This window comes from Panulirus ornatus, chromosome 42, assembly GCF_036320965.1.
Source record: "Panulirus ornatus isolate Po-2019 chromosome 42, ASM3632096v1, whole genome shotgun sequence".
Taxonomy (NCBI): Eukaryota; Metazoa; Arthropoda; class Malacostraca; order Decapoda; family Palinuridae; genus Panulirus; species Panulirus ornatus.
Genome location: NC_092265.1, coordinates 23,880,476 through 23,904,177, shown reverse-complemented (window position 1 = coordinate 23,904,177; position 23,702 = coordinate 23,880,476). Strand labels below are relative to the sequence as shown.

The 23,702-nt window shown below is 41.3% G+C and overlaps 1 protein-coding gene across 12 annotated transcripts in view; it reads right to left on the bottom strand.

Moving 5' to 3' along the window:
* The window catches only part of LOC139761978 (protein turtle homolog B-like), a 514,207-nt gene that overhangs the window by 21,194 nt on the left and 469,311 nt on the right, over positions 1 to 23,702 (bottom strand). For all 12 annotated transcript variants that reach the window (XM_071686726.1, XM_071686724.1, XM_071686729.1 and 9 more), the window contains 2 exons: positions 13,981 to 14,096; positions 1,434 to 1,545 (listed from right to left, as the gene is read on the bottom strand). In XM_071686726.1, coding sequence (XP_071542827.1) covers positions 1,434 to 1,545; positions 13,981 to 14,096 — 228 coding nt within the window. The remainder of the gene's footprint in view (positions 1 to 1,433; positions 1,546 to 13,980; positions 14,097 to 23,702) is intronic.

Sequence of the window (23,702 nt, the reverse complement as noted above, 5' to 3'; positions counted from 1 at the left end):
GGAGTGAAGAAGGCTTTGAAGTATCAGTGCCAGAAAATTCTGCATGGTCAGTGGTGTACAGGGGATAGAATAAACTGGATTTAGGTAGTATATTGGGGAAAGGGAAAATGTGTGGTCTCTAGGCTGAACAAAGGGATATAAAGCTGTCAAGGCAAACAATGGAACAGATTGTGCGTCTTGATTGTGGATGGTAGGCTCTGTTTCAGTACATTATACATAAAAGCTAGAGAGCAGATTATTGAAAATAAGATCACTATTTATTCATTCCTGATGCTGCTTGCTCAGGCAGAAATAATTAAGTTTAGAACAAGAAAAATACAAGATGCCCAAAGTTACACAAGTAATCTTCATGTGAAATAAAGGGTAGATAAAATTTCAAACAGCATACATTTATATCTAAACCCATGTTTTACAAAATCAGGGTTAAATCTCATACTGCACTTAATGCAGCGGTTGTCTAAAACTGAACGACAAATGCACCACAATGAGTATATTGTAAGGAGGATCTTAGAAGATTATAATGTAGGTGATAATTATTCTGTCTAAACACTAAAGTTATGAGATAAAACAGGTGATAATTCAGGAATCCTGAAACAGGAACTTCACCTAACAGCTCTCTAATTTGATGGCTGGCTTTACCCCTAAATGGTAGGCAGTGTCGAGAAACTCCAACACAGTATGTGAAAAGAAATCCTTCATGAAATGATAGATTGGTAGTACAAGGTAAAAAAAAAAATAATACACAGGAAATTACATTTCTATTTTTAAGTTGGCCTGGTTTACTGCCAACTGTGGGTCTGAAGAGGATGTGAACATACATCTAAAAGCTCCAGATAAGAAAGGGGAAGATGATGTTTATTTCTATCAAACTTGTTTTCATTCTATATAAAAGCAAAGAATTGGTGGTAAATGGCATATATTTGCAAATATTACTCCTTTCACACTAAAAATCAATATGAGAAGGAATGGCTGGGAGGAAAGTGAAGGATTTGTTTACTTCTTTCTCTGAATTTAGTTTCATACTCTACTCTTATTTCATACACAGTGTGCCCAAAGAGTGAGAAGAAATACTTGGAAGAGGATGAAGAGGAAAGGGAATGGAAGAGAACATATGTCACGCCTATTTTCAAGAAAGATTGGGATATCGCACCATACCAAAATTCAGTTTTCCTCAGCAGTTCATGTATTTTGGAGGCATCCACTGAAATTTAATCATGAACTGAAATAAAAGAGAAATCATGAGATTCTTTGATACTGATAGAAAGTTGGATCCTCCAATAAGTACAAATTGTAATGTTTGTCATAATGACATCTAATTGATTCTAATTTTTAGAATTCTGCTTCTACAAAGATGCATAAAAAACTGAATATACTATGACCCTACAATAAAAAGAAACACCAAAATAGGCAAAAGAAAAAAAAAATGATAATACCTTTCTCCTGCTTCCGCCTCTTGCGCTTGTTGCATATCTTCACAGTGCAAACTGACAGTATGATTGCAACTATGAAGAATAGTATTCCACCCACTAGTGCTGCAGTTATTGCCTGAGAGAAGAGAGAAATGTACAAAAATGGAAGGGATTTCATATTGTAAGAAAGGTTGAAAGAGTGTCCACTATAAAATCTCTAAAAGGACTTCTATCTTCACTGAAGTGAACTGAGTAATTACCTCATCACTTCATGTTAATTTTCAAACATCTAAATACTGCTGTCATTAACAGTCCAGTCCATTTCAACCATCCACCGTCCTTATAGTAAAACAGTTCACGTTCATGACCTTTCTGAGAAGCTTTTCCCAAGTTACTTGTTATAAGAGATGTTTAATCAGTCACAGCACCACATAAAGATCTGTTCATTGCTTACATCTATGTCTGTCTATATCTCTGATGATTACATCATCTATCTGAATTAGAAATAGAAAGTTGTTTCAGGTCACCTTTATTTCTTCTCTCCAATGTGGTCAGCAAATCTGTAACTTTCAGCCTTTCAAGCTATGGACAGTGTTGAAGACAAAGAACAAGAGGTTAGGTGGTTAGTAAATCTATTATCCTCAATCAACCAGAGGAGTTCTGCACCAGAAGCCCTTCCTGCAATATACATGATTTTCCCCACCAGGTGTCAGGGTAGATGTTGCTGCACCGAAGCCGACAATAGTTCACTTCTCATTTGTCATATAGGTACAAAAAACATACTCAAAGAAAGATTGAAAGAGCTCCTGGAGATGTGTCCAGCTTGTTTGTTGGTTTAGAGTCAAAATTAGCAGCATTATAGATGCATGAGCACTATTCAAGATCAGCAATGGAAACTCCTTCAATAAGGCATTCACTCTCTTTGATAAATTTGTGAAATGTTCTTTACAGGAAGGAGTGAAGTGTGTAAACTTGTGGCAGCATTAGTATATGCTACCTGATTTATTTTTAAAGGAGGACACTCAACTGAATGAAGTAAGTGTTGCATGTTTTGACAGGCTCCTAAGTCAGTCTACAAATGTGTTTTGATCAAAAACACAGCTCATATGGATCAGGCTTATCTCCTTGCATTAGTGGCTCTTGCAACAGGTTCAAGTCATGTATTACAATATTCTAAGTTGATATGACTCGTGGATCTGAATCTTGGTTACATTCTAACAACCAATATTTTTTTGTCAAATATCCAATTCCAGTTTAAATTCATTTAACAATAATAGGGGAAACAAAGTAGGGTTGTGGCAACTTGGTCTTAGTTAAATTTCATTCACTCTAGTGCTGAAAAATACTGTAGCCATTGATAATACTGACTCTTTTTTGCAGAAATCAAAGCTAAGCTTCATGAAAAAAATTTCCTTATGATAAATTTTTTTGCAATGAACATGATTCACTTATTTTGGGAGATCTTAACATACCATTATTAAAGTGGAGAGAATACCCTTCCAGCATCTCTGGGCGTGGGCTACATCTAAGCTTGCTTGATGGGGCTATAATACACTTTGCTGAGAAACCTATTCACCATAGGAACATGTTAGACTTAGTTCTAGCCACAAATGAGGATCTTGCCTATAATGCTGAAGAATTTTGTACAAGTGACTGCCAAAAAAAATCGTTTTTAAGTTAACATTCAATTTTATTTGTCATGCTGGTCAGCATGAAAGTCATGAAAAAAAAATCTTGATCTTTGCATGATTCTTGACAGGCAAAGCTGGGATGATATCATCAATGAAAATGATGTGAATGTAGCTTCAGTAACACATTCAAAGAAGTGGAAGGAACTTGTGTGCCAATGCCCAGTAGATGATCATTTCAAGAATACAAGCCAAAATAGTGTAACCCTAGGACTCTTCATGCCCATACCATCCAAACCCGCCGCCTTGCCGGCTTTCATCTTCCGCAAAGCTTTCACTATGTCTTCTCTTTTACCAAATCATTCTCCCTGACCTTCTCACTTCGCACACCACCTCACCCAAAACACCCTATATCTGCCACTCTATCATCTAACAAATTTAACAAACCATCAAAATACTCACTCCATCTTCTCACCTCATCACTACATGTTATTACCTCCCCATTAGCCCACTTCACTGATGTTCCCATTTGTTCTCTTGTCTTACGCACTTTATTTACCTCCTTCCAAAACATCTTTTTATTCTCTCTAAAATTTCACGATACTCTCATTTGCCCTCTTTTTCACCTCTAGCACCTTTCTCTTTATCTCCTGCCTCTTTCTTTTAAACATATCCCAGTCATTTGCACTATTTCCCTGTAAAAATCATCCAAATGCCTCTACTCTTCTCTTTCACTAATAATCTTACTTCTTCATCCCACCACTCACTACCCTTTCTAATCTGCCCAACTCCCATGCTTCTCATGCCACAAGCATCTTTTGCGCAAGCCATCACTGTTTCCCTAAATACATCCCATTCCTCCCCCACTCCCCTTATGTCCTATGCTCTCACCGTTTTCCATTCTGCACTCAGTCTCTCCTGGTACTTCCTCACACAAGTCTCCTTCCCAAGCTCACTTACTCTCACCACTCTCTTCACCCATCATTCTCTCTTCTTTTCTGAAAACTTCTACAAATCTTCACCTTTGCCTTCACAAGATAATGATCAGACATCCCTCCAGTTGCCCCTCTCAGCACATTAACATGGAAAAGTCTCTCCTTCACGTGAAGCACCTATCAATTAACATGTAATCCGATAACACTCTCTGGACATCTCTCCTACTTAAATATGTATACATATGTATATCTCTCTTTTTAAACCAGGTATCTCCAATCACCAGTCCTTTTTCAGCACACAAATTGAAGTGGAATTTAATAAAAAAAAAGGGGGTAACTGTGTTGCTGAGGATATTCAATGTATGTATGGCTAATGGTGAAGTGCCTGAACATTGGTGGAATGCATGCAAAGTGCCACTGTACAAAGGCAAAGGGGATAAAGGTGAGTGTTCAAATTACAGAGGTATAAGTTTGTTGGGTATCCCTGGGAAATTATATGGGAGGATAATGATTGAGAGTGTGAAGGCATGTACAGAACATCAGATTAGGGAAGAGCAGTGTGGTTTCAGAAGTGGTAGAGGATGTGTGGATCAGGTGTTTCCCTTGAAGAATGTATGTGAGAAATACTTAGAAAAACAAATGGATTTGTATGTAGCATTTATGGATCTGGAGAAGGCATATGATAGAGTTGACAGAGATGCTCTGTGGAAGGTATTATGAGTATATGGTGTGGGAGGCAAGTTGGTGGAAGCAGTGAAAAGTTTTTATTGAGGATGTAAGGCATGTGTATCGAGTAGGAAGAGAGGAAAGTAACTGGTTCTCAATGAATGTTGGTTTGCGGAAGGGGTTTGATTGTCTCCATGATTGTTCAATTCATTTATGGATGGGGTTGTTAGGGAGGTGAATGCAAGAGTTTTGGAGAGAGGGGAAAGTATGCAGTCTGTTTGAGGATGAGAGGGCTTGGGAAGTGAGTTAGTAGTTGTTCGCCGATGATACAGCGCTGGTGGCTGATTCTGGAGAGAAACTGCAGAAGCTCGTGACTGAGTCTGGTATAGTGTGTGAAAGAAGAAAGCTGTGAGTAAATGCGAATAACAGCAAGGTTATTAGGTACAGAAGGGTTGAGGGACAAGTCAAGTGGGAGGGAAGTTTGAATGGAGAAAAACTGGAGGAAGTGAAGTGTTTTAGATATCTGGGAGTGGATTTGGCAGCGGATGGAACCATGGAAGCAGAAGTGAGTCACAGGGTGGGGGAGGAGGCAAAAGTTCTGGGAGCGTTGAAAAATGTGTGGAAGGTGAGAACATTATTTCAGAAAGCAAAAATGGGTATGTTTCAAGGAATAGTGGTTCCAACAATGTTATATGGTTGCGAGGTGTGGGCTATAGATAGGGTTGTGCTATGGAGGAATGGATGTGTTGGAAATGAGATACTTGAGGACAATATGTGGTGTGAGGTGGTTTGATCGAGTAAGTAATGAAAGGTGACCAAAAGGGGTGGAAGCAGGGCCTGGAAATCCTCCCCTCCAATTTTTACTTTTCCAAAAGAATGAACAGAGAAGGGGGCCAAGTGAGAATTTTCCCTCTTGGGCTCAGTCCTCTGTTCTTAACGCTACCTTGCTAATGAGGGCAATGGTGAATAAGTATGAAAAAATATATGTATAAATATATTTATTAAAAAAGGGGGTGACTGTATTGTTGACTGGTAGGTAAGGATATTCAATATATGTATGGTTCATGGTGAAGAGCCTGAGGAATGTAAGAATAAATGTATAGTGCCACTGTACTAAGGGAAAGGGGATAAAAGTGTGTTAAAATTACAGAGGTATAAGTTTGTTGAGTATCCCTGGGAAATTATATGGGAGGGTATTGATTGAGAGGGTGAAGGCATGTACAGAACATCAGATTGGGGAAGAGCAGTGTGGTTTCAGAAGTGGTAGAGTATGTGTCGATCAGGTATTTGCTTTGAGGAATGTATGTGAGAATACTTAGAAAAGCAGATAGATTTGTATGTAGCATTTATGGATCTGGAGAAGGCATATGATAGAGTTGATAGAGATGCTCTGTTGAAGGTATTAAGAGTATATGGTGTGGGAGGCAAGTTGGTGGAAGCAGTGAAAAGTTTTCATCGAGGATGTAAGGCATGTGTACCGAGTAGGAAGAGAGGAAAGTAATTGGTTCTCAATGAATGTCGGTTTGTGGCAGGGGTGCGTGATGTCTCCAGGTTGTTCAATATGTTTATGGATGGGGTTGTTGGGGGTGAATGCAAGACTTTTGGAGAGAGGGGCAAGTATGCAGTCTGTTTGTGGATGAAAGGGCTTGGGAAGTGAGTCAGTTGTTGTTTGTTTAAGCTACAGCGCTGGTGGCTGATTCTGGAGAGATACTACAGAAGCTGGTGACTGAGTTTGGTAAAGTGTGTGAAAGAAGAAAGCTGAGAGTAAATGTGAATTAAAGCAAGGTTATTAGGTACAGTAGGGTTGAGGGACAAGTCAATTGGGAGGTAAGTTTGAATGGAGAAAAACTGGAGGAAGTGAAGTGTTTTAGATATCTGGGAGTGGATTTGGCAGCGGATGGAACCATGGAAGCGGAAGTGAGTCACAGGGCAAAAGTTCTGGGAGTGCTGAAAAATGTGTAGAAGGCGAGAACAATATCTTGGAAAGCAAAAATGGGGATGTTTGAAGGAATAGTGGTTCCAACAAAGTTATATGGTTGCAAGGCGTGGGCTATAGATAGAGTTGTGCAACAGAGGAATGGATGTGTTTGAAATGAGATATTTAAGGATAATATGTGGTGTGAGGTGGTTTGATCGAGTAGGTAATGAAAGGTAACTAAAAGGGGAGGAAGTGGGGCCTGGAAATCCTCCCCTCCAATTTTTACTTTTCCAAAAGAATGAACAGAGAAGGGGGCCAAGTGGGGATTTTTCCCTCTTGGGCTCAGTCCTCTGTTCTTAACGCTACCTTGCTAATGCAGGAAAAGGCGAATCAGTAAGAAAAAATATACATGTAAATATATTTATTAAAAAGGGGATGACTGTTGTTGACTGGTTGGTGAGGATATTCCATGTATGTATGGTTCATGGTGAGGTGCCTGAGGAATGGCAGAATCGATGTATAACGCCACTGTACCAAGGGAAAGGGGATAAAGGTGAGTGTTCGACTTATAGAGGTATAAGTTTGTTGAACATTCCTGGGAAATTATATGGGAAGGTATTGATCGATAGGGTCAAGGCATGTACGGAGCACCAGATTGGGGAGCAGTATAGTTTCAGAAGTGGTAGAGTATGTGTGGATCAGGTGTTTGCTTTGAAGAATGTATGTTAGAAATACTTAGAAAAGCAGATGGATTTGTATGCAGCATCTATGGATCTCAAGAGAGCTTATGATAGAGTTGATAGAGATGCTCTGTGGAAGGTATTATGAGTATATGGTGTGGGAGGGTAAGTTGCTAGAAGCAGTGAAAAGTTTTTATCGAAGATGTGAGGCATGTGTACGAGTAGGAAGAGAGGAAAGTGATTGGTTCCTAGTGAATGTTGGTTTGCAGCAGGGGTGTGTGATGTTTCCATGGCTGTTTAATTTGTTTATGGATGGGGTTGTTAGGGAGGTGAATGCAAGAGTTTTGGAGAGAGGGGCAAGTATGCAGTCTGCTGTTGATGAAAGGGCTTGGGAACTGAGTCGGTTGTTGTTCCCTGATGATACAGCGCTGGTGGCTGATTTGGGTGAGAAACTGCAGAAGCTGGTGACTGAGTTTGGTAAAGTGTGTGAAAGAAGAAAGCTGAGAGTGAATGTGAGTAAGAGCAAGGTTATTAGGTTCAGTAGGGTTGAGAGACAAGCAAATTGGGAGGTAAGTTTGAATGGAGAAAAACTGGAGGAAGTGAGTCACAGGGTTGGGGAGGGGGCAAAGGTTCTGGGGGCACTGAAGAATGTGTGGAAGGTGAGAACGCTATCTTGGAGCAAAAATGGGTATGTTTGAAGGAATAGTGGTTCCAACAACGTTATATGGTTGTGAGGCATGGGCGATAGATAGGGTTGTGCAGAGGAGGGGGATGTGTTGGAAGTGAGATGTTTGAGGACAATATGTGGTGTGAGGCGGTTTGATCGAGTAAGTAATGAAAGGGTAAGAGAGATGTGAGGTAATAAAAAGAGTGTGGTTGAGAGAGCAGAAGAGGGTGTATTGAAATGGTTTGGTCACATGGAGAGAATGAGTGAGGAAAGATTGACAAAGAAGATATATGGGTCAGAGGTGGAGGGAACAAGGAGAAGTGGGGGACCAATTGGAGGTGGAAGGCTGGAGTGAAAAAGATTTTGAGTGATTGGGGCCTGACCATACAGGAGGGATAAAGGTGTGCAAGGAGCAGAGTGAATTGGAATGATGTGGTATATCAGGGTCAACGTGCTGTCAGTGGATTGAACCAGGGCATGTGAAGCGTCTGGGGTAAACCATGGAAAGTTTTGTGGAGCCTGGATGTGGAAAGGGAGCTGAGGTTTTGGTGCATTACACATGACAGTTAGAGACTGATTGATAACGAATGTGGCCTTTGTTGTTTTTCCTAGCGCTACCTTGCGCACACTTGGGGGGAGGGGGGTGTCATTTCATGAGTGGCGGGCTGGCGGCGGAAATGGATGAAGGCAGCATGTATGAATATGTACATGTGTATACATGTATATGTATGTATATGTTGAAATGTATAGGTATGTATATGTGCCTGCATGGGAATTTATGTATATACATGTGTATGTGGGTGGGTTGGACCATTCTTTTGTCTGTTTCCTGGCACTACCTCGCTAATGCGGGAGATAGCGTCAAAGCATAATAAAGAAAATATCCATTATCATACTTGATCGCCGTTTCCTATGTCAGTCAGGTAGTGCCAGGAAAGAGATGATGGAAGACCCATCCCCTCATATGCAAACACTTATACAAGTACATACATGTATATATACATACGTATACATATCAACATAAACACACATATACATACACATACACAGACATATACATAAATACACATGTACATATTCATGCTTGCCTTCATGCACTCCCGGCACCACCCCATCCCACAGGAAACAACATCGCCACCCCCTGCATCAGTAAGGTAACATCAAGGAAACAGACAAAAAAGGCCACAATCATTCACACTCAGTCTCTAGATGTAATGTGTAATGCACTGAAATCACAGCTCCCTATCCACAGTCAGGCCCCGCAGACCTTTGCAAGGTTTATGCCAGATGTTTCACATGCCCTGGTTCAGTCTATTGACAGCATGTCGACCCCGGTATACCACATTGTTTCAGTTCACTCTATTCCTTGCATACGTTTCGCCCTCCTGCATGTTCAGGCCCTAATCACTCATCTTTTTTCACTTCATCCTTCCACCTTCAATTTGGTCTCCCGCTTCTCCTTGTTCCCTCCATCTCTGACGTGTATTATCTCTTTGTCAACCTTTCCTCACTCATTCTCTCCATATGTCTAAACCATTTCAACACACCCTCTTCTGTTCTCTCAATTACATTTTTTTTTTACCACACATCTCTCTTACTCTTTCATTACTTAATCAAACCACCTCACACCACATTTAAATATATATATATATATATTTTCTTTATTTTTTATTATACTTTGTCGCTGTCTCCCGCGTTTGCGAGGTAGCGCAAGGAAACAGACGAAAGAAATGGCCCCCCCCCCATACACATGTATATACATATGTCCACACACGCAAATATACATGCTTACACAGCTTTCCATGGTTTACCCCAGACGCTTCACATGCCTTGATTCAATCCACTGACAGCACGTCAACCCCGGTATACCACATCGCTCCAATTCACTCTATTCCTTGCCCTCCTTTCACCCTCCTGCATGTTCAGGCCCCGATCACACAAAATCTTTTTCACTCCATCTTTCCACCTCCAATTTGGTCTCCCTCTTCTCCTCGTTCCCTCCACCTCCGACACATATATCCTCTTGGTCAATCTTTCCTCGCTCATTCTCTCCATGTGCCCAAACCACTTCAAAACACCCTCTTCTGCTCTCTCAACCACGCTCTTTTTATTTCCACACATCTCTCTTACCCTTACGTTACTCACTCGATCAAACCACCTCACACCACACATTGTCCTCAAACATCTCATTTCCAGCACATCCATCCTCCTGCACACAACTCTATCCATAGCCCACACCTCGCAACCATACAACATTGTTGGAACCACTATTCCTTCAAACATACCCATTTTTGCTTTCCGAGATAATGTTCTCGACTTCCACACATTCTTCAAGGCCCCCAGAATTTTCGCCCCCTCCCCCACCCTATGATCCACTTCCGCTTCCATGGTTCCAAACGCTGCCAGATCCACTCCCAGATATCTAAAACACTTCACTTCCTCCAGTTTTTCTCCATTCAAACTCACCTCCCAATTGACTTGACCCTCAACCCTACTGTACCTAATAACCTTGCTCTTATTCACATTTACTCTTAACTTTCTTCTTCCACACACTTTACCAAACTCAGTCACCAGCTTCTGCAGTTTCTCACATGAATCAGCCACCAGCGCTGTATCATCAGCGAACAACAACTGACTCACTTCCCAAGCTCTCTCATCCCCAACAGACTTCATACTTGCCCCTCTTTCCAAAACTCTTGCATTTACCTCCCTAACAACCCCATCCATAAACAAATTAAACAACCATGGAGACATCACACACCCCTGCCGCAAACCTACATTCACTGAGAACCAATCACTTTCCTCTCTTCCTACACGTACACATGCCTTACATCCTTGATAAAAACTTTTCACTGCTTCTAACAACTTTCCTCCCACACCATATATTCTTAATACCTTCCACAGAGCATCTCTATCAACTCTATCATATGCCTTCTCCAGATCCATAAATGCTACATACAAATCCATTTGCTATTCTAAGTATTTCTCACATACATTCTTCAAAGCAAACACCTGATCCACACATCCTCTACCACTTCTGAAACCACACTGCTCTTCCCCAATCTGATGCTCTGTACATGCCTTCACCCTCTCAATCAATACCCTCCCATATAGTTTACCAGGAATACTCAACAAACTTATACCTCTGTAATTTGAGCACTCACTCTTATATATATTTAATATATATATGTATATATATATATATATGTGTGTACATTGAGATGTATGGGTATGTATATTTGCGTGTGTGGACGTGTATGTATATACATGTGTATGGGGGTGGGTTGGGCCATTTCTTTCGTCTGTTTCCTTGCGCTACCTCGCAAACGCAGGAGACAGCGACAAAGCAAAAATAATAATAAAAAATATTTAATATTTATTTTGCTTTGTCCCTGTCTCCCGCGTTAGCGAGGTAGCGCAAGGAAACAGATGAAAGAATGGCCCAACCCACCCACATTCACATGTATATACATACACGTCCACACACGCAAATATACATACCTATACATCTCAACGTATACATATATATACACACACAGACACATACATATATATACATGTACATAATTCATACTGTCTGCCTTTATTCATTCCCATTGTCACCCCGTCACACATAAAATAACAACCCCCTCCCCCCACATGTGCGCAAGGTAGCGCAAGGAAAAGACAACAAAGGCCACATTCATTCACACTCAGTCTCTAGCTGTCATGTAATAATGCACAGAAACCACAGCTCCCTTTCCATATCCAGGCCATGCGGAACTTTCCATGGTTTACCCCAGACGCTTCACATGCCCTAGTTCAATCCACTGACAGCATGTTGACCCCGGTATACCACATCGTTCCAATTCACTCTATTCCTTGCACACCTTTCTCCCTCCTGTATGTTCAGGCCCCGATCACTCAAAATCTTTTTCACTCCATCTTTCCACCTCCAATTTGGTCTCCCATTTCTCATTCCCTCCACCTCTGACACATATGTCCTCTTGGGCAATCTTTCCTCATTCATTCTCTCCATGTGACCAAACCATTTCAAAACACCCTCTTCTGCTCTCTCAACCACACTCTTTTTACTACCACACATCTCTCTAACCCTATTATTACTTACTCGATCAAACCACCTCACACCACACATTGTCCTCAAACATCTCATTTCCAGCACATCCTCCCTCCTCCACACAATTCTATTTATAGCCTGCACCTCGCAACCATATAACATCGTTGGAACCACTATTCCTTCAAACATACCCATTTTTGCTTTCCGAGATAATGTTCTCGACTCTCCACACATTCTTCAACGCTTCCAGAAACTTTCGCCCCCTCCCCCACCCTATGATTCACTTCCGCTTCCATGGTTCCATATGCTTCCAAATCCACTCCCAGATATCTAAAACACTTCACTTCCTCCAGTTTTTCTCCATTCAAACTTACCTCCCAATTGACTTGTCCCTTAACCCTACTGTACCTAATAACCTCGCTCTTATTCATATTTACTCTCAGTTTCCTTCTTTCACACACTTTACCAGGCTCAGTCACCAGCTTCTGCAGTTTCTCACATGAATCAGCCACCAGCACTGTATCATCAGCGAACAACTGACTCACTTCCACATATATGTGCATCTGGTCATGAGAAGAAAGATCTTGAGAGGCAAGTGTTTTTAGAGCAGCTGAGTAAGTGTGTCAGCAGTTTTGGTGCATGAGACTGAGTATTAGCGACAGGTGATATAAATGTGAAGGTGAGAAATGTGGCAATTGAGGGTTAATTGGTGTACATGGGGTATTCAGTGTCATAAATGATACTTGGATTATGCTTGATTGGACCTACCATCTTCACACAAGAGTGTCTACCTCCAATGAATTTGATTGTGAAAGAGATATGTATACAAATTAGTTACTTTTACCAGTGAACTAGTGAGAGTCTCTCTCTTGAGGCCTACATTGAAGCTGCAGTTGCCTCAGTGTAAACACCATAACACAGACATATTCCTCGGTTCTCCAACTGCTGGAATTATCGCCCAGCTGATCACAGCTACCACTGAAGTTATGACCCAGCACCAGTATCATACCACCAAGACTAACTTCCAGTGACTGATGTCTGTCATCATTATCACTTTTTCACCAACCAGTGTTTGTACAGTTACTAGAATAATCCTATACCTGCTTCTGTGAAAGTCATCAACAATTCATGAACAAGTGCACAGCTAAGCAACCAAATAGCTTAGTTTTCCCACAGTTATGTGTATGTCAACAATAATATTACTGTAATGCAATCAATGTGAAAATATTCTTCTTAATGTTCACCATTAAATACATATGTCAAAGCTGTATTACTGCAGTTCAACAAATATGTAACTTTATATCACTTAATGCTCACCCTCTAATATGTAATGTATGTCAGTTCAAGCGTTGTGTAACTTTACATCACCATCCAAATGTTTAACTCATCGCCACTAAATCCATAATAAATATACCATAAAATATGCACTGTAAAACTTCCTGTACTATGTTGAAAGACTTCCCTCATGTGTTTAACCAAAGCGTAAAAGTATCCAGCCCACCATGATCTTAAGGTTTTTCTGTGATTAATTAACTAGTCACTACCATGACCCCCCCAATTATGTATTTCCTCAGTTGTATATTTTCAGCCAAATGGCTTCCTGAATTCAATAAACTGTTCTCTGCTATTTCATTTATATCTTTACTGTGGTAAGGATTAATTCTTAATGTCTCTAGCCAATCAATTCCTTTAAAATTCAAAGAAGTATAGAATATCAACATAATAAAATCAGCTGAGCAACTTGAATACTTTCATGTGAAATGTCCTCTTGCCCTTTTCTCTAATAATATTGTTAAGTAAAAAGGTTTGCCATGTGTGTTCATCTGTGTATACATGAGTTGATTAGAAAAAAAGTAATACTATATATTCTTAATGATAGTGAATGGTTAAAATTCAAAACAGACATATTTTCCCATTGGTATAAAGTAAGATATATTATATCTTCATCATAAATATATTTCCAGAGTAACAGTCAGTACTAATTCATGATAAAAAAATATATAATTCCAAATACACTTACTTTTTCTTTGTTCTGCACTGGAGCAGTAAACATAATCTCATTAGAGGGTGCATAAGTTCTCATTGTCTTGGAAAAAACACGGAAGTAGTATTTCTTCCCTGACTGAAGCTTCCTCACTGTACAACCACCATGGGGAGATAGAGGGAAAAGTGAAATAGTTTAGTGCTAGATCAACAATGACAAAACCATTTAGACACTGCAAATGATAATGCTATAAAATCATCAATACAAAAATACACATACTCAAAAGCCCTGCACTCTGTGCATGGACGTACACATAATATCACAACACTCTATGGCCTGTAGTCCCAACCATTGGATGTGTCTAGGTTCCTGAGTGCCACAGGAGCTTCATAAGGAAAGAGGGGACTTCTGCCTCCAAGATATATATATGTATCCGAGATATGGTTGTACTTTGTGTAATGAAGACAATTGAGAAACATCATAAGCCAATACTCCTGTTTCATGATGAGAGAAGTGGACCAGGCAGTATGATACAGTGGTTAAATTGATGAAAACTACTATTGACGTTTGTGTAAATAAATTATATATTTCCCTTTTCCATGGCCAGAGGTTGAACCATTATGTGACATTCATTTTCCATTTCATTTCAAGCTAGAAGTTTCAGTTTTCTAAATTATTTCTTACATTTTTCATATGTATATATATATATATATATATATATATATATATATATATATATATATATATATATGTATGTGTGTGTGTATATGTGCATATGTATGTGTGTATATATATATATATATATATATATATATATATATATATATATATATATATATATATATATAAGAATACTTCCCACGTATTCCCTGCGTATCGTAGAAGGCGACTAAAAGGGGAGGGAGCGGGGGGCTGGAAATCCTCCCCTCTCATTTTTCTTAATTTTCCAAAAGAAGGACAGAGGGGGCCAGGTGAGGATATTCCAAAAAAGGCCCAGTCCTCTGTTCTTAACGCTACCTCGCTGATGCGGGAAATGGCGAATAGTTTAAAAGAAAAAAAAAAAAGAAAGATATATGTATGTATATATTTCTTTTTTTCTTTCTTTCATACTATTCGCCATTTCCCGCATTAGCGAGGTAGCGTTGAGAACAGAGGACTGGGCCCTTGAGGGAATATCCTCACCTGGGCCCCTTCTCTGTTCCCTCTTTTGGAAAATTAAAAAAAAAAGTGAGAGGGGAGGATTTCCAGCCCCCCGCTCCCTCCCCTTTTAGTCGCCTTCTACGACACGCAGGGAATACGTGGGAAGTATTCTTTCTCCCCTATCCCCAAGGATATGTATATATGTATATATGTATGTATATATATATATATATATATATTAACCCTGGGGATAGGGGTGAAAGAATACTTCCCACGCATTCCTCGCGTGTCGTAGAAGGCGACTAGAAGGGACGGGAGCGGGGGGCCAGAAATCCTCCCCTCCTTGTATTTTTAACTTTCTAAAATGGGAAACAGAAGAAGGAGTCACGCGGGGAGTGCTCATCCTCCTCGAAGGCTCAGACTGGGGTGTCTAAATGTGTGTGGATGTAACCAAGATGTGAAAAAATGAGAGATAGGTAGTATGTTTGAGGAAAGGAACCTGGATGTTTTGGCTCTGAGTGAAACGAAGCTCAAGGGTAAAGGGGAAGAGTGGTTTGGGAATATCTTGGGAGTAAAGTCAGGGGTTAGTGAGAGGACAAGAGCAAGGGAAGGAGTAGCAGTACTCCTGAAACAGGAGTTGTGGGAGTACGTGATAGAATGTAAGAAAGTAAATTCTCGATTAATATGGGTAAAACTGAAAGTTGATGGAGAGAGATGGGTGATTATTGGTGCATATGCACCTGGGCATGAGAAGAAAGATCATGAGAGGCAAGTGTTTTGGGAGCAGCTGAATGAGTGTGTTAGTGGTTTTGACGCACGAGACCGGGTTATAGTGATGGGTGATTTGAATATAAAGGTGAGTAATGTGGCAGTTGAGGGAATAATTGGTATGCATGGGGTGTTCAGTGTTGTAAATGGAAATGGTGAAGAGCTTGTAGATTTATGTGCTGAAAAAGGACTGGTAATCACCAGGAATACCTGGTTTAAAAAGAGAGATATACATAAGTATACGTATGTGAGTAGGAGAGATGGCCAGAGAGCGTTATTGGATTACGTGTTGATTGACAGGCGCGCGAAAGAGAGACTTTTGGATGTTAATGTGCTGAGAGGTGCAACTGGAGGGATGTCTGATCATTATCTTGAGGAGGCTAAGGTGAAGATTTGTATGGGTTTTCAGAAAAGAAGAGTGAATGTTGGGGTGAAGAGGGTGGTGAGAGTAAGTGAGCTTGGGAAGGAGACTTGTGTGAGGAAGTACCAGGAGAGACTGAGTACAGAATGGAAAAAGGTGAGAACAATGGAAGAAAGGGGAGTGGGGGAGGAATGGGATGTATTTAGGGGATCAGTGAGGGATTGCGCAAAAGATGCTTGTGGCATGAGAAGAGAGGGAGATGGGTTGATTAAAAAGGGTAGTGAGTGGTGGGATGAAGAAGTAAGATTATTAGTGAAAGAGAAGAGAGAGGCATTTGGACAGTTTTTGCAGGGAAAAAATGCAATTGAGTGGGAGATGTATAAAAGAAAGAGACAGGAGGTCAAGAGAAAGGTGCAAGAGGTGAAAAAGAGGGCAAATGAGAGTTAGGGTGAGAGAGTATCATTAAATTTTAGGGAGAATAAAAAGATGTTCTGGAAGGAGGTAAATAAAGTGCGTAAGACAAGGGAGCAAATGGGAACTTCAGTGAAGGGTGCAAATGGGGAGGTTATAACAAGTAGTGGTGATTTTTTTTTTTTTTTTTTCAAACTATTCGCCATTTCCCGCGTTAGCGAGGTAGCGTTAAGAACAGAGAACTGGGCCTTTGAGGGAATATCCTCACCTGGCCCCTTCTCTGTTCCTTCTTTTGGAAAAAAAATAAATAAAAAAAAAAAAAAATAAAAAGGAGATGGAGATGGAGTGAGTATTTTGAGGGTTTGTTGAATGTGTTTGATGATAGAGTGGCAGATATAGGGTGTTTTGGTCGAGGTGGTGTGCAAAGTGAGAGGGTTGGGGAAAATGATTTGGTAAACAGAGAAGAGGTAGTAAAAGCTTTGCGGAAGATGAAAGCCGGCAAGGCAGCAGGTTTGGATGGTATTGCAGTGGAATTTATTAAAACAGGGGGTGACTGTATTGTTGACTGGTTGGTAAGGTTATTTAATGTATGTATGACTCATGGTGAGGTGCCTGAGGATTGGCGGAATGCGTGCATAGTGCCATTGTACAAAGGCAAAGGGGATAAGAGTGAGTGCTCAAATTACAGAGGTATAAGTTTGTTGAGTATTCCTGGTAAATTATATGGGAGGGTATTGATTGAGAGGGTGAAGGCATGTACAGAGCATCAGATTGGGGAGGAGCAGTGTGGTTTCAGAAGTGGTAGAGGATGTGTGGATCAGGTGTTTGCTTTGAAGAATGTATGTGAGAAATACTTAGAAAAGCAAATGGATTTGTATGTAGCATTTATGGATCTGGAGACAGCATATGATAGAGTTGATAGAGATGCTCTGTGGAAGGTATTAAGAATATATGGTGTGGGAGGCAAGTTGTTAGAAGCAGTGAAAAGTTTTTATCAAGGATGTAAGGCATGTGTATGTGTAGGAAGAGAGGAAAGTGATTGGTTCTCAGTGAACGTAGGTTTGTGGCAGGGGTGTGTGATGTCTCCATGGTTGTTTAATTTGTTTATGGATGGGGTTGTTAGGGAGGTGAATGCAAGAGTTTTGGAAAGAGGGGCAAGTATGAAGTCTGTTGTGGATGAGCGAGCTTAGGAAGAGAGTCAGTTGTTGTTTGCTGATGATACAGCACTGGTGGCTGATTCATGCGAGAAACTGCAGAAGCTAGTGACTGAGTTTGGTAAAGTGTGTGGAAGAAGAAAGTTAAGAGTAAATGTGAATAAGAGCAAGGTTATTAGGTACAGTAGGGTTGAGGGTCAAGTCAATTGGGAGGTGAGTTTGAATGTAGAAAAACTGGAGGAAGTGAAGTGTTTTAGATATCTGGGAGTGGATCTGGCAGCGGATGGAACCATGGAAGCGGAAGTGGATCATAGGGTGGGGGATGGGGCGAAAATTCTGGGGGCCTTGAAGAATGTGTGGAAGTCGAGAACATTATCTCGGAAAGCAAAAATGGGTATGTTTGAAGGAATAGTGGTTCCAACAATGTTGTATGGTTGTGAGGCGTGGGCTATGGATAGAGTTGTGCGCAGGAGGATGGAGGTGCTGGAAATGAGATGTTTGAGGACAATGTGTGGTGTGAGGTGGTTTGATCGAGTGAGTAACGTAAGGGTAAGAGAGATGTGTGGAAATAAAAAGAGCGTGGTTGAGAGAGCAGAAGAGGGTGTTTTGAAGTGGTTTGGGCACATGGAGAGAATGAGTGAGGAAAGATTGACCAAGAGGATATATGTGTCGGAGGTGGAGGGAACGAGGAGAAGAGGGAGACCAAATTGGAGGTGGAAAGATGGAGTGAAAAAGATTTTGTGTGATCGGGGCCTGAACATGCAGGAGGGTGAAAGGAGGGCAAGGAATAGAGTGAATTGGAGCGATGTGGTATACCGGGGTTGACGTGCTGTCAGTGGATTGAATCAAGGCATGTGAAACGTCTGGGGTAAACCATGGAAAGCTGTGTAGGTATGTATATTTGCGTGTGTGGACGTATGTATATACATGTGTATGGGGGGGGTTGGGCCATTTCTTTCGTCTGTTTCCTTGCGCTACCTCGCAAATGCGGGAGACAGCGACAAAGTATAATAAAAAAAAAAATAATATATATATATATATATATATATATATATATATATATATATATATATATATCTTTCTTTTTCATACTATTCGCCATTTCCCGCATCAGTGAGGTAGCGTTAAGAACAAAGGACTGGGCCTTTGAGGGAATATCCTCACCTGGCCCCCTTCTCTGTTCCTTCTTTTGGAAAATTAAAAAAAAAAAAAGGAAGGGGAGGATTTCCAGCCACCCACTCCCTCCCCTTTTAGTCGCCTTCTACGACACGCAGGGAATACGTGCGAAGTATTCTTTCTTCTCTATCCCCAGGGATATATATATATTTTCTTTATGTTTTTTTTTTTTTTTTACTATTTTGCTTTGTCGCTGTCTCTCGCATTTGTGAGGTAGCGCAAGGAAAAGGACGAAAGAAATGGCCCACCCCCATACACATGTATATACATACACGTCCCCACACGCAAATATACATACCCCTACATCTCGATGTACACATATATATACACACACAGACATATACATATATAGACATGCACACAATTCACACTGTCTGCCTTTATTCATTCCCATCGCCACCTCGCCACACATGGAATAACATCCCCCTTCCCCCTCATGTGTGCGAGGTAGCACTAGGAAAAGACAACAAAGGCCCCATTCGTTCACACTCAGTCTCTAGCTGTCATGCAATAATGCCCGAAACCACAGCTCCCTTTCCACATCCAGGCCCCACACAACTTTCCATGGTTTACCCCAGACACTTCACATGCCCTGATTCAATCCATTGACAGCACGTCAACCCCGGTATACCACATCGATCCAATTCACTCTATTCCTTGCCCGCCTTTCACCCTCCTGCATGTTCAGGCCCCGATCACACAAAATCTTTTTCACTCCATCTTTCCACCTCCAATTTGGTCTCCCACTTTTCCTTGTTCCCTCCACCTCCGACACATATATCCTCTTGGTCAATCTTTCCTCACTCATTCTCTCCAAGTGCCCAAACCGTTTCAAAACACCCTCTTCTGCTCTCTCTACCACGCACTTCTTATTTCCACACATCTCTCTTACCCTTACATTACTTACTCGATTAAACCACCTCACACCACACATTGTCCTCAAACATCTCATTTCCAGGACATCCACCCTCCTGAGCACAACTCTATCCATAGCCCACACCTCGCAACCATACAACATTGTTGGAACCACTATTCCTTCAAACATACCCATTTTTGCTTTCCGAGATAATGTTCTCGACTTCCACACATTCTTCAAGGCTCCCAGGATTTTCACCCCCTCCCCCACCCTATGATTCACTTCCGCTTCCATGGTTCCATCCGCTGCCAGATCCACTCCCAGATATCTAAAACACTTTACTTCCTCCAGTTTTTCTCCATTCAAACTTACCTCCCAATTGACTTGACCCTCAACCCTACTGTACCTAATTACCTTGTTCTTATTCACACTTACTCTTAACTTCCTTCTTTCACACACTTTACCAAACTCAGTCACCAGCTTCTGCAGTTTCTCACATGAATCAGCCACCAGCGCTGTATCATCAGCGAACAACAACTGACTCACTTCCCACGCTCTCTCATCCACAACAGACTTCATACTTGCCCCTCTTTCCAAAACTCTTGCATTCACCTCCCTAACAACCCCATCCATAAACAAATTAAACAACCATGGAGACATCACACACCCCTGCTGCAAAGCTACATTCACTGAGAACCAATCACTTTCCTCTCTTCCTACATGTACACATGCTTTACATTCTCGATAAAAACTTTTCACTGCTTCTAACAACTTTCCTCCCACACCATATATTCTTAATACCTTCCACAGAGCATCTCTATCAACTTTATCATATGCCTTCTCCAGATCCATAAATGCTACATACAAATCCATTTGCTTTTCTAAGTATTTCTCACATACATTCTTCAAAGCAAACACCTGATCCACACATCCTCAACCACTTCTGAAACCACACTGGTCTTCCCGAATCTGATGCTCTGTACATGCCTTCACCCTCTCAATCAATACCCTCCCATATAATTTACCAGGAATACTCGACAAACTTATACCTCTGTAATTTGAGCACTCACTCTTATCCCCTTTGCCTTTGTACAATGGCACTATGCACGCATTCCGCCAATCCTCAGGCACCTCACCATGAGTCATACATACATTAAATAACCTTACCAACCAGTCAATAATACAGTCACCCCCTTTTTTAATAAATTCCACTGCAATACCATCCAAACCTGCTGCCTTGCCGGCTTTCATCTTCCGCAAAGCTTTTACTACCTCTTCTCTGTTTACCAAATCATTTTCCCTAACCCTCTCACTTTGCACACCACCTCGACCAAAACACCCTATATCTGCCACTCTATCATCAAACACATTCAACAAACCCTCAAAATACTCACTCCATCTCCTTCTCACATCACCACTACTTGTTATCACCTCCCCATTTGCGCCCTTCACTGAAGTTCCCATTTGCTCCCTTGTCTTACGCACTTTATTTACCTCCTTCCAGAACATCTTTTTATTCTCCCTAAAATCTAATGATACTCTCTCACCCCAACTCTCATTTGCCCTCTTTTTCACCTCTTGCACCTTTCTCTTGACCTCCTGTCTCTTTCTTTTATACATCTCCCACTCAATTGCATTTTTTCCCTGCAAAAATTGTCCAAATGCCTCTCTCTTCTCTTTCACTAATAATCTTACTTCTTCATCCCACCACTCACTACCCTTTCTAATCAACCCACCTCCCACTCTTCTCATGCCACAAGCATCTTTTGCGCAATCCATCACTGATTCCCTAAATACATCCCATTCCTCCCCCACTCCCCTTACTTCCATTGTTCTCACCTTTTTCCATTCTGTACTCAGTCTCTCCTGGTACTTCCTCACACAAGTCTCATTCCCAAGCTCACTTACTCTCGCCACCCTCTTCACCCCAACATTCACTCTTCTTTTCTGAAAACCCATACAAATCTTCACCTTAGCCTCCACAAGATAATGATCAGACATCCCTCCAGTTGCACCTCTCAGCACTTTAACATCCAAAAGTCTCTCTTTCGCGCGCCTGTCAATATATATATATATATATATATATATATTCCCTGGGGATAGGGGAGAAAGAATACTTCCCACGTATTCCCTGCGTGTCGTAGAAGGCGACTAAAAGGGAAGGGAGCGGGGGGCTGGAAATCCTTCCCTCTTGTTTTTTTTTTTTTTTTTTCAAAAGAAGGAACAGAGGAGAGGTCCAGGTGAGGATATTCCCTCAAAGGCCCAGTCCTCTGTTCTTAACGCTACCTTGCTATCGCGGGAAATAGCGAATAGTATGAAGAAAGAAAAGAAATATATTTTTTTTTTTTTTTTTTTTTTTTTTTTTATACTTTGTCGCTGTCTCCCGCGTTTGCGAGGTAGCGCAAGGAAACATACGAAAGAAATGGCCCAACCACCCCCCCCATACACATGTATATACATACGTCCACACACGCAAATATACATACCTACACAGCTTTCCATGGTTTACCCCAGACGCTTCACATGCCTTGCTTCAATCCACTGACAGCACGTCAACCCCGGTATACCACATCGCTCCAATTCACTCTATTCCTTGCCCTCCTTTCACCCTCCTGCATGTTCAGGCCCCGATCACACAAAATCTTTTTCACTCCATCTTTCCACCTCCAATTTGGTCTCCCTCTTCTCCTTGTTCCCTCCACCTCCGACACATATATCCTCTTGGTCAATCTTTCCTCACTCATCCTCTCCATGTGCCCAAACTGTTTCAAAACACCCTCTTCTGCTCTCTCAACCACGCTCTTTTTATTTCCACACATCTCTCTTACCCTTACGTTACTCACTCGATCAAACCACGTCACACCACACATTGTCCTCAAACATCTCATTTCCAGGACATCCATCCTCCTGCGCACAACTCTATCCATAGCCCACGCCTCGCAACCATACAACATTGTTGGAACCACTATTCCTTCAAACATAGCCATTTTTGCTTTCCGAGATAATGTTCTCGACTTCCCCACATTCTTCAAGGCCCCCAGGATTTTCGTCCCCTCCCCCACCCTATGATCCACTTCCGCTTCCATGGTTCCATCCGCTGCCAGATCCACTCCCAGATATCTAAAACACTTCACTTCCTCCAGTTTTTCTCCATTCAAACTCACCTCCCAATTGACTTGACCCTCAACCCTACTGTACCTAATAACCTTGCTCTTATTCACATTTACTCTTAACTTTCTTCTTCCACACACTTTTCCAAACTCAGTCACCAGCTTCTGCAGTTTCTCACATGAATCAGCCACCAGCGCTGTATCATCAGCGAACAACAACTGACTCACTTCCCAAGCTCTCTCATCCCCAACAGACTTCATACTTGCCCCTCTTTCCAAAACTCTTGCATTTACCTCCCTAACAACCCCATCCATAAACAAATTAAACAACCATGGAGACATCACACACCCCTGCCGCAAACCTACATTCACTGAGAACCAATCACTTTCCTCTCTTCCTACACGTACACATGCCTTACATCCTCGATAAAAACTTTTCACTGCTTCTAACAACTTTCCTCCCACACCATATATTCTTAATACCTTCCACAGAGCATCTCTATCAACTCTATCATATGCCTTCTCCAGATCCATAAATGCTACATACAAATCCATTTGCTTTTCTAAGTATTTCTCACATACATTCTTCAAAGCAAACACCTGATCCACACATCCTCTACCACTTCTGAAACCACACTGGCTCTTCCCGAGTCTGATGCTCTGTACATGCCTTCACCCTCTCAATCAATACCCTCCCATATAATTTACCAGGAATACTCGACAAACTTATACCTCTGTAATTTGAGCACTCACTCTTATCCCCTTTGCCTTTGTACAATGGC